Source organism: Gymnodraco acuticeps, unplaced genomic scaffold (genome assembly GCF_902827175.1).
Source record: "Gymnodraco acuticeps unplaced genomic scaffold, fGymAcu1.1, whole genome shotgun sequence".
In the NCBI taxonomy this organism is placed as follows: Eukaryota; Metazoa; Chordata; class Actinopteri; order Perciformes; family Bathydraconidae; genus Gymnodraco; species Gymnodraco acuticeps.
Window position 1 is genome coordinate 5,059,012 of NW_022990441.1, and position 12,578 is coordinate 5,071,589.

Genomic DNA, 12,578 nt, shown 5'->3' on the forward strand with positions numbered 1-12,578 from the left:
ACTTATATATGCTCTTTGATCTCACAGAGAGTGGCAAGTAGCTATTGCCTGAGATCCCAGGATGTGTTTTTATTACATGTGCCAAGTGCTAGGACTGTTTTAGGTACTAAAGCTTTTATGTGTGCTGCTCCTCTAGCTTGGAACACTATGCAAATACAATTGAAACTGAGCATTTTGGTTCCCTTGCATCATTTTAAAGCTCGGATAGATGAAATGTTATTAGATATCTGTCATTGTGAATAGGTTGCTAATGTATACCCCTGTAATTATGTTGTATTGATGTCCTTTTTGTTTTCTGTTGTTTTTATGTGTAACCAATGTGCTCCCTTGAAAAAGAGATCGTTGAACTCAATGGGATTTTCACCTGGTTAAATAAAGGCTACAAGCACACAGTTTTCTTCTGACGTAGCAACAGCACACACATTTTGGAACGTTACACTTTAATACATATCCATCGATCTCAAACGGCAATGTGCCATTAAGTAATAACCGCAAATGAACCATCTTCATTTGACTGATCTCCACTTACTGTGAGTTGTGTTCCCCTCAGCTGGCGGGGCATCCTGGAAGATGACGGGCATGAGTGCCTGGCGAATGACGCCCTCCCACGCCTTGGCCACCTCTCGCCCAATGCCACTGTTGGGAGCTACTTGGCTGGGGGAGGGAGGGGTCGGGGGGAGAGTCTGGGGGTGGTTGAGGCATGGCGGTGGGAGTGTGTTGGGGTCTTCCCCTCCAAAGTAGCACATAGTGCCTGTGATAAGCTCAAAGCAGTGAGGATTTGTGCCTGGAGGGACAAGTGAGAAGTTTCCAGCAGGACGCACCTCCAGGATCTCAGATAGAGGGATCTCCTGCAAGATGGTGGACCAGTGAGTTTACACGCCTCAAACAAATGACTTGGGATTATACTTTTACAGAGAGTAAACTATATTTACCTTGTAGTATTTGTTGGTGGTGTTGTTCTGGAAAAGGGTGATGCACTTACAGTCCAGACGCCAGTAGTGCCTCTTTCTCTGTTGAGGTTGGAATAAGGCGAGATGAGGTGGGGGCAACAAAGGTAAAGCAGGACATTAGGGGGTGAGATGGAGAGAGGACAGAGGGTGGCACGGTTCAGGCTTCAATATGAACGCATTTCAAGTTCTGCGTTGACGTCCAGAGGAAGAGAAGAGAGTCCAGATGAGAAGAAGGACAGGCAGGAGCACAAGCTGCAAGATGAGAAGGTGAAAACAAAGAGAAAAAAGACAAAAGTAAAAGAAAGGAAGAAAAAAGGAGGGAGTTAGTGAAGCCAGAAAGTGAGAACAAGCAAGGACAATACTAGAGAGGCAGAAAGGTTTCTCAACTAGAGAATGTGTTGGATAAAGAGAAAAAGATAGCTTGAATTCACAAATGATCTGCATCTTTACATCTGTTCTTCCATAAAGATAACTTACAATGGAATGAACCCGAGAGCACAAAGCCAAACCAGAAGAGTGGACATAGGAAATAGACTGCTGACATGTATGCCTCTGGTGAGAGGACAGTAAACTGGCTACAGTAAATAATGGAAAAGGAAGTACATTGAGAATATAATTGACATCTGTATATTCAACTGCTACAACACATTTTATGTTTAGAAGAACTGGTCTAGATACCCAGAAAGGATAGCATGGGAATTATGGGTAATGTTTTACCAGTGTGTCCTTATTGCTGTAGTGAACCATCCACCCTTCCTTGATAGACGTACTGGATCGACGGGTTGTCTGTCTCACAGACTGCACCACCCTCATTAACGGGATGTAAACACTAGAAGAAGAAGAAGAAGAAGAAGAAGAAGAAAAGAGGGTCGAAAGGGTTATCGTTTTACTTTTTGGCTATGCCTTCAGCACTCCTTTACTTTATCTCCAAACCTTTTCCCTCATACCTTTGGTCTCCACTGTTTCCGTCCTGGTTGTTGTCCGGAGAGAAGGAGCCAGGGATGCTGCACGCCTCGTCCGAGTCATCTATCGAAGACTTGTCTGAGGCGTCGTACTCACTGCTGTAGTCCATCGGCACCTCAGGGTCGGTGCTGGGACTCAGCATGTCTGGGGCGAAAGACGAGGGAGAGTTTGAGTGCACCTTGATTTAAAGTATATATGCATAAAAAAGGCTGTGAAAGGACACTACGACATGCTGCTCATGTGACTACGACCAAGGCTATTAAAGCTTTACATGCATCAATGCAGAGTACCGGTGATACTTACCACAGTTACTTCTGTTGTCTGAGAAGATAAAAACATTAGTTACAGTAAGTTCAGAGGTATTGGATAATGTTTTATATTATATATTTGACTAAAAGTAACATAGTTCTGACAATAGAGACATACAGATGACATATACATTATTTGATCAAATCCCTGCAGGGTTAAAAGAGTCACAAAGACATTTAAAGATAATAGATTGATATACTCCCTCACCTCCAATGGTCTCCCCAAGGCAGTCATTGGGGACCTTGTATACACAGCGTTTATGGCAGTTAAACTTGCAGTCTGTAAGAAATAAAACATGTTTTGTACATATAATCTAATTAGATGCATTTTATAGTTTGCGTCACCTGTCTCTCAGTCTGCCCTCACCTTTGCACTGTAGGCCCTGCCTGAACAGCCCTCGCAGGAGTCTCTTGCAGTACTGGCACACCGTCGGTCGCGTGTACGAGTGGACAGCAAACGTGTGGGGCACCTTCACCTTGCTCATCAGGATCTTATCCAGATGGACAGGTCGGCCCGTGTAAAAGCGCCGGGCATCACTAGCTGTCCGTGGCTAGTCAAATAGAAAGGAAATATAAATGATCCATTCAATTGTGTGTGGGTAAATAAAATAGTAAAAACACATTAGTAGTAGATAACTAAAGATAGTTATCTACTGCTACCTATGAATATTTTGTTAGAAAAGAGTAGAAAGAAGTTTCAATAAAACAATTTAGGGAGAAAGTTTGTGGATTACCAGACAGACAGAGGGTGAATATAGTTATATTCAGACAAACGGTATGAGAAAGATAATGTGTTATGTGAACATTGAAGCATTTAATCATGTTCTAATAGAAATATAAAATACAAATATGAACTGTAGAAATGGTTGAATAAGTCCCCTTTAAAATGGGTTTACCTAATTTGTGACACAACATGAAACAAAGCTGTGTGACGTGGTTAAAGGTGGGGTAGGTAATTTTGGAGAAACCAGCTCGAGTGTGCAAGAATTTGAAAATACACAGCCGGAAAAAAATCTGCCACTTCCTTACAGAGCCCCTCCTCCAACACACACAGACGCGCACATGACCAATGAGGGCACGAGATAAGTTTGTGCACAGATGGAAGACTGACAGGCAGGTAGGCCATCCAGTTATTTTAGCCGGGCCGGCTAAAATGATTGGTCGTGCTTTTTACAGTACTACGGCTTCCACAGATTACATTTTTTTATGGATTTTTAGTCAAAGCACTTAAGATATTCATTGCTATCGGGATGTTAAGAGCATTCCATGGAATATAACAAAAAGTGTATCTCGAGCCGGTTTCTCAAACGTACCTACCCCACCTTTAAATGAATGGGATCTGCAGGAAAGCCTCCTTAACTTTAATAGTCTAAACCTGACCAGAGCATTGTGTGTGCATGAATCCATCAGTACCATCTGTGTGTGTGAGCGGATGAGATTTGTTTCCTCTGCGCAGGTGGAGGCTGTCCCTGCACTGTACACTGAGTCAGTGGTGGTGAGGCGCAGGGACTGGCTGCTGCTCAGGGAGGTGGTGGAAAGACGCCGTTTACGCGCACCGCTGCAGTTGTTTGGGATGCTGAATGCACAGCGTTTGTGGTAGTTTAGTCCACATCCTGCAGAGGGCGCCACAGATCAAAGAACCAGGGAGAAAGAGAGTGGAGGAGATGGAGCATCATTAGTCTGTTTTATGATTTATTTCTCAGAGACATTTGTGGTCCACATTATTTGTTCTTATCGCTCTTGTTCTCCCTATGTTCCTCACCGTCACACTTGAGTCCTTGTCTGACCAGTCCAAACAGCATCTCTCCACAGTGATCACAGAAGGCCGGGGCCCGGTAGGAGTGAACATTAAGTGCATGGGGCCGAATCTGGAAATCTTCAAACGTGGCTGCCGCTGAAAGAGAAAACAGGCGTAGATCTTGGTCACAGTGGGTGTCAAGATACAATCAAACTCCTAACCTGGTCAAATAAAAGAATGATCAGATGGATGCGATGGAAACAGCATGGAGAATATAGATTGTCAGGAAGTTTTCTTGCCAACAATGGAGCATTATAGTTTGAAACAATGACAGACCAGATCAGAGTAAGACATCAGCTATAGTAAAATAAGCAGACCTGATAACAGGAGTTGTGATGCAGAGCAACATGAAAGGGAAATAGCAAAAGGAAATAAGGAAGTTCATTTAAATTTGAACATGGCTGACTTGAATCCTAATAGGATTACTTACCCGATAGCACCACCTCCACCAGATCTCCCTCCTGAATGTCACAGGCACCTTTAACCAGCTGCAGGATGTTGTTGGTGGTCGTGTCATGCTTGAACAGCAGAATCTTGTCATAAATGCCATAGAAGCCGCACTCGGGGAACTAGAACACAAACAAAAAACACAATGTAAATGTAAGTTAGCAGGATCAAATGTAGAAAAGGCAGAAATTACAATAACATTTGTACTTCAATCACAGAAAGTCCATTTGTTGAAAGACTGGAAGTTGCACTACTTATAATTCAATAGAGGGTTTTATAGCAAATAATAACTGATTGCATGTTCAAGTCATCAATACAATCACTACACTTCTGTAAGGGGTAGGAACATCTCACTTGAAGAGGGTAAATACAAAATCAGATCCAATATATATTTTTGCAATGTTTGGATGTTTTCGAAGAACAAAATTAGATACTAACAAAGGGTACTATGAACTTAATTACAAATCTGCAAAATAGCATAGCAGTCTTTTTTTGATATTTTCACAAGACCCAATATAACATTTGAAAGAGCAACTTGCAAAAATACAGTATAAAAAGAACATACAATTCAAAATGTTTATTGCAAACGGAGTATATATATTATAATTATAATGATTTAAAAAAATATTATTTTGAAATGGATCACTTTAAACTGACTTGCAAAAACAAAGCAGCTTAATGTCAAATACTGAAGATCAACAGTCCAGTTTTAAATAGAAGCCAGGAGACATTATGCATTCAAAGGTTGGTCAGACAACTTCAATAAGAAAATGTTGTACTAAAAACTGCACCAAACATCCTAAGCAGTTACTGCTGTTTTCACAAATCTGCTCTAAAATATCACATTTAGTACTGTGAACCGTGCAGGAATGTTCTCAAGCATATGTCGTAACCATAGACTGTATATATAAAGTGTGTATGTCCTCAACTAAGTACATTACACCCTGTTTAGTAAAGCCTCTGGAACAGCCAACACAAACACAGAAGACCCATTGACTGATTTCAACAAATCAAGAAAGTTGGCCAATGTGGAATCAAGACAAACACTATCCTATCAGTCATATACAAGGACAAACACACACACACACACACACACACACACACACACACACACACACCACACACACACACACACACACACACACACACACACACCCACACACACACACACACACACACACACACACACACACACACACACACACACACACACACACACACACACACACACACACCACACACACACACACACACACACACACACACACACACACACACACAACACACACACACCACACACACACACACACACACCACACACACACACACACACACACACACCCACACACACACACACACGTATACATCACTTCAGGGGACATTACATTGACTTTCATGCATTTCCTGGAGACTTATCCTAACCTTAACCATAACCAACACATGCCTAACCCTAACCCTGACCCTTAACCTTACCCTAACCCTGACCCTTAACCTTACCCTAACCCTGACCCTTACCCTAACCCTAACCAAGTCTTCACCCTAAAATTAATGATTCCCCTCATGGGGACCTCCAATTTGTCCCCATAAGGGAGGCGAGTCCCCACACGTGACTGTGTAAACAGATTTAGGTCCCCACAAGTATAGTAATGCTAGGCCACACACACACACAGGTTTCCATGAAGCTCTTCCAAACAGATGAGAGATGAGCGTGTCAGTCAGAAGTCAGCAGAGGAGGCTGTCATAGGGAAACCCTGCTCTCCTGAATAGTTAATGCTGTCTGGTTCACTTCAGTGGCCACGCCACACAGGACACCACGGCTCCACATACACAAAGGGAAATGGAGAAAGAGAGGGGAAGACATTCACCAAGCTTTAAAAAGTGTCTTTGTGTAAGAATGCAGCGGACCCGACTGAGTGACACCAGAAGAAGAAAAATAGAAAGCAAATGCACCACACAAACACCAACGACCCTCCCTGTCTCCCTTGTTGTTTTTGTTTTTCCAAAGTGGAGTCAAGATTGGCCAGGCATGTGGCTCTAACAACTTACAGGAAGGGGAACCCTGGTCTCCACCTTGGAACCACACAATGACACACATACACCTCCTCCTCACTTACCAACTGACACACCCTCCTTTCAAACAGCTACACACACCCTTTCTTCCCCCATTTCCCTCCTTTTCTCCTAAATACATAAGCCTTCCTCTCAGTTTCCCAAAAGGCAATCCACATCACCACATCTGAAATCCAGGCCTGGTTTGTCACACTGCCAAGCTACTAGTGAGTCCACCACGCCCAGCAGTGGGAAACTGCTGCTGACCTCACAGTCAACTACAAAAGCACAGTGGCCTTTTAAAACAAAAAAACGTTTGCTTTAACTCATTATTATAAAGTATATTTTGATTGCACAACGTAATGGCTATAGATAAATGACACCATAAGCACTTTAGATGTATAGCTTAAGTAAGCTATCCCCAGGTAAGGGTAGATCAACTTTACGCCACAATAGAGCTATTTTGATGAATGAGGCAAACACATTCTCAAACAACTAATAGCTATATGTATTATTATGGAAATTTGAAATGGACAAATCAGAAAAAGGAAGAAAAAAAATGGCCAAGTTTTCTGTTTGTTAGCACACTTGTTATGTAAAGTGGATTCTCAAACAACTAATAACCATAAGTTGTTTTAATCAATGTATAAATAGACACAATTAAATAGAAGAAAATCGTTTTTAAATGTTTTGTTTATATGAATTGATTTGATTTGTGGTTCATAAATAGAATAAAATCATGATTGTAACTGATTTTAAATTACATTTCACTAAAACACAACTGTATTTGACTCTAAATTGATGAGCTTGATGGCAGCCATGAAGTGTAACGTTTCACAATGGCTTGGTTAGAGGAATGTTATGTCAGTCCGCTATGTCCAACTCATTTGGAACCCATTGTATGTGACTTCAGGTGGAAGATCAAATGAAGGTGGGACCTTTACAAGTCTGTATGAGCGGCAGTTGCAACAGCAGTAGCAGCAAGAGACAGCAGTGGAAGATTGAGAAAGATTTAAAAGGCGGTTTGAAATATATGTTGCAGCGAAAGAGTGAAATGTTAGTGTATTGTCGACTCAAGTTGGGCCGCAACAACTCTGAAAAATCCTTAAAAACATACTTTCAACATAGAGATTGTGTTCTAGTGAAAACAATTGAGAGACGTGTGATTATCCAGAGTGACAGTGTCACTGTTTCTTAAAAGGGAGGCTAGCTGCTGTTGAATTTTTTCCATTTTTTAAAACACTAGATCAACACCAATTCCGTCATCTTAATTGTACTGTGGTGGAGGCAGAGATGGATGGATAAAACCAAAATAATCTGCATGTCTGGATACCACTAGCGGTAAAAGCTTTGGGCGCACAGACCCTTTGACTCCAACAGACGTCTACATAAGTCTTTCTGGCTTATGGTCAATTGGATGAAACAGAAGAGGCTCCAAACCTGACCAAGAACAGACTTTAAAAACCCACAAGTTCTCTGACAGGACTGAGTCATATAATAACTGCATGCATTATTACCTGGGATTGCCACAAATAAGACCAACTGCTGCCACTTGTAATTACAAAACACCCACGGAGCCCAGATCAGAGCAGACTCCGAGCTCTGCCTAAATCCACAAACAACCCTCGGCCTAAGTCATTTGTATGCCCCACAGTCATCATGCCAGCCTTTCTGCGATTAAACCTACACTGTTACTGCTCTCTTATTTCTGAGCAACTCAAGCAACAAGGAAAGTCATATTACCCTACGCCATCCGTCCAAAACATGCAAACCAACCAACCAACCACAACTGCAGTTGCCATGTCTGTGCAGACCACAAGTCTTTACTGCGAAAATAACAATATCCCCAACTCCCCAGAACCACAGTAACCTCAGAGTAAATGACATTTGTTCTTCTCTCTCTCCATCCCAGTACTTAGTGAAATACAGGGTAGGGATAGCACAAAAGTTGTCTGTATGTCAACATGTTGAAAATGCCATTATTCAAGTCAAAGTCAACTTTAATGTCAATCTTTCAGTTTGTGTGTACAGACAGAGAGATCGAAATGACGTTTCCAAAAATCCTGAATACAAAATTAAATTATACAATATACAGATATGTATACAAATATCTATAAAATATGTATATCCTATATCAACAGACACATTTACACATATGCACACATTAAGATAAAAAAAACACAAGAATCAATGTATACAAAATAACAGTCACTTCACTATCAATATCTTTGGAGCAAGATTGTCCATAGATATGTGCATTTATTGCAGCGTAAACAAAAAGTGTCTGGTGCTGGATTTGAGTGTGTGCAGGGTGGAGAGGGGGGAGAGAGGGGAGAGGGTTCAGCCTCCTGACAGCCTGGTGTAAAAAACTGTTCTTTATTTGTCTTGCACTTAAATAATCACCTCTATATGTTTGTGTGCACACTGCATCTCTGGCTGCGAGGGTCAGGCAGATGTATATCCTTGCAAAAGCTTGTGAGTGTGCGTGTTGTAGACAAAGAGCTGGCTGTATTATCATAATGTAGAACAGTTTGCCTGGAGACAGGGCTGTGTCTCTAGCCGGTTTCTTTGGGTTACCAGGGATCAGGTTGCCTGCACTATTCCTGCAGCTCTTCGGGCCAACGAAGCCATTATGAGTGAAATGAATTATGGACTAGGTCATCTTCACCTCAAACCCTCCCTCTTGTTCTCCCATCACACCTCATTTCCTCCTCAGCGCCTTGTTCTGCAACCTCTCTTTTTTCTTCTGGGCTGCACAGCTCTACTTACCAGATATCAGTCTCGTATTTATACCAACGTTGTATAAGCCCCTTTGAAAAGGAACAACATACAATAGGAGTCATCTTTTCTGAACTTTACAAACATTCATCTTGATGTGGTCCACTCCCTCTCCAGAAAGCTGATGTAATAATACGGGCAGCCAGCAGCGCTTTCCCTCGCCAGTGACTTACCTAACCTTTCACCAATGGCTTGATGCTGTGTTCAGTTTGGGACCTGACATAAAAACTTTCTGCAAAAGTAAACTGGGAAGAAAGCAAAGCAATCTGTACATCTAGTAGTACGATGAGTCCCAAGTAGGGATGTCTCGATCACCTTTTTTTGCTCCCGATCCGATTCCTATCATTTGATTTTGACAATCTGCCGATACCGATTTTTCCCGATCCGATCTTTATGCAATGCATTAAGAGAAAAAAAAGGTAACAGATAACGGCTGGTAATCCAATGCGATGAATTCAGCTATCTTGGCTGTTTTTTGGCCTTTCACTGTTCTGGGGCAGTTTCTCTTTCCTTTTAAAAGTCTCCGCCTTGCAAACATTGCATCTGGCTGTTACACTGCCTTCGCTTTCAATTTTATAATACTTCCGAACTCCTGACATTTTCTCTGTCCCGACTTCCGAGTCACCAGCTGAACGTAGCCTCTCGTTAGCTTACTGCTACTATTAGACACTGCGCCCACTCTGTTGCCAGATTTGAGAGAAATAAGCAACCAGGTCTGAAAACAAGCACAAAAGAAGCAACACATACATGATGTCGTGTCATTTTAAACCAAAACTAAGGCCTCAGGATGACTTTAAGACGTGAACATGGTCCTTTTTGTTTTTGTAACATTAAATAAAATACAAATATTTTACAAAAAAAAAATGTTTTCCTCCCCGGATTCCGATCTTTTGAAAATCACGCGATCGGCTTCGATCCCCGATCGGATCGGGACATCTCTAGTCCCAAGGCATAAACTGCTTTTGCTTGCTTCACTTTATGTGCCTTTTCATATCTCTGACATGCTGTAAATAGGGATGGTTTCAGCTTCTCGGATGTGAGGATTTCAGGTTTTATTTTGTCGGATATGATGGTAAATGAAACACATTTTATTAACGGTTCCTTGTTTTGTTTTTTTATGACCATCACCTTAACAAAATGTCTCTTTTTGGTGCTGTGTGTTGTTACTGACTCATCAGTAATGTCAAACATTCATCCCGATTACTCAAACAGTTGTTATTAAATACACTCAATCACAAAAAAGGATCCAAACACTTGAATGTGTACAAAACAAGTGACATCACTCTGTGTGTACACTACGATCACAAAGGTCTTTCTCATCATATCAGAATGATGTCATGGAACAAGACTTTTGTGAGTGAAATGTGAGCTCAAAAACATTGTATTCAAACGCCAAAACACACACATAATGCCACAGCGCTGTTTGCCATTTCCTCATAGTCCTTTTATGTTTGTTTGTTTACTTCCCCTTAGACTACCTCAAGCCCCTGGCCAGATGAGGTTATCTTTTGAAAGTGAAGCAAGTGCAGTCAAACGGGAAACTGTAGAATATGAAAAGACAACCCAATTCCTCTTTCCCCTTACAGTTTACTTTACATTAGTGTTGCTATTCGTAGAAAGCCTTAGATACAATTCTCTGAAAAGTGAATTCAATATTGATGTTGTTTTTAATTCATAGATAATCCAAACAAAATGTTGGAACTGCAACTGAAAGGTCATGCAAGAAAAGAGACAGCGGCTGGGGCATGCAGAGTTGTTGTCGATGCTCCAGCAACAGGTTAGTGTCGTCACTGATGCTCACAACACTAGCACCATTATCCAGTGTTCGGGTTTTACCTCGACCTCATTGGCTCTAGAGTACAGCTTCTAAATATAGTCCTTTATATAAAGACGCTGCATGTGTGAAAAACACAAAGACGTTTATGTCCTGCTGAGAAAGCCGCTTGCTTCTGTCTGTCATCCTCCTCATCATCATTTCCCCTCCAGCAGCTCAGCATGAAACACCTTTGACCACCAAGCCGTGCAAAACATGCAAGCACTCTCATACACACACACACACACACACACACACACACACACACACACACACACACACACACACACACACACACAACACACACACACACACACACACACACACACACACACATACACACACACACACACACACACACACACCACACACACACACACACACACACACACACACACACACACACACACACACACACACACACACACACACACACACACACACACACACACACACACACACACACACAGCAATAGCTTCGGTGCCATCTAACCAAAGCAGTTGCTAACCAACAAAGCAGAAATCAAGCCAGCATTTTGTTTAATGACTGACTGTAGTTATTCTTAAAAAGAGGCATTTATGAAGACTTCTAAATGCTATTTGATACTAAGTTTTACTTTTTGTGTGGATGCAAAAGGGCTTAAAGCAAGTATTACGACCTGTTAGGGTGTTAATCTGCACCGGGAAATACTTGGATTCAACTTATACTCACTCCATTGCTCTGTTAACTATTAGGGGATGTTGCTGGGAGTTTCTTGACATCAACAACGCAACATGTTTTTCCACACATTAAAGGGTAACTCCAAAAGGTCCATGAACTAACAAAGAAAATACTTTTCTAGATGCCTTAGGCCAAGAGGCGCCTGGCCCACTGATTTTATCCGTTCTGTATCAGTACCTTTCCACTCACCATAAATGATTATTTGTACTTATTTATTTAAGTAGTAGTATTTCCAGCAGAATAATGAGCAATTACTGTTGCTAATTTGAATAAAGTACCAGCAACATTACAAGTATTAATATCATGCGTGCCTCAATGACACAGGAAGCTACTGCAGCCTTGAGAGTGAGGTTTATATCTCTTCAAAAGGTGTAAAGTATATCTATACATGTACGGTATGGGTCTGAGGAGGAAGAGTGACGGCATTTTAAATATAAGGCAGTTCAAATGGTCACAGAAAACACACACATACAAACACATTCACAGACGGACAAAAAACTGCCATATCATTCAACATGTTCATTTGTGACATGGCTGACATCATTTTCTGATCATTCTATGTAAATAACTAAAGACATCATGTTTAAATAACATTGCAGAAACATTGCGAAATTCAGTGAATTACCAGTTGTTTGGCCCTTCGTCCCAGTCACATTTAAGACTTAAATGGGATAACAAATATTTAACCGTACTTTGCAGTCGTTGCATTGTTTTTTTTCAATAGTGTAGTGAAGGAGGACTGGGAGATGTT

General features: G+C 41.4%; 1 protein-coding gene across 2 annotated transcripts in view; it reads right to left on the minus strand.

The window, feature by feature from the left end:
- prkd2 (protein kinase D2) overlaps positions 1–12,578 on the minus strand; it is a 45,340-nt gene that overhangs the window by 6,817 nt on the left and 25,945 nt on the right. Inside the window, exons 2-11 of one of the 2 annotated variants that reach the window (XM_034225644.1) lie at positions 4,450–4,588; positions 3,984–4,115; positions 3,635–3,834; positions 2,589–2,772; positions 2,430–2,501; positions 2,217–2,234; positions 1,898–2,057; positions 1,668–1,779; positions 933–1,010; positions 530–848 (exon numbers count right to left, since the gene is read on the minus strand). In XM_034225644.1, coding sequence (XP_034081535.1) covers positions 530–848; positions 933–1,010; positions 1,668–1,779; positions 1,898–2,057; positions 2,217–2,234; positions 2,430–2,501; positions 2,589–2,772; positions 3,635–3,834; positions 3,984–4,115; positions 4,450–4,588 — 1,414 coding nt within the window. The remainder of the gene's footprint in view (positions 1–529; positions 849–932; positions 1,011–1,667; positions 1,780–1,897; positions 2,058–2,216; positions 2,235–2,429; positions 2,502–2,588; positions 2,773–3,634; positions 3,835–3,983; positions 4,116–4,449; positions 4,589–12,578) is intronic. The other variant, XM_034225645.1, reaches the window with a different exon arrangement.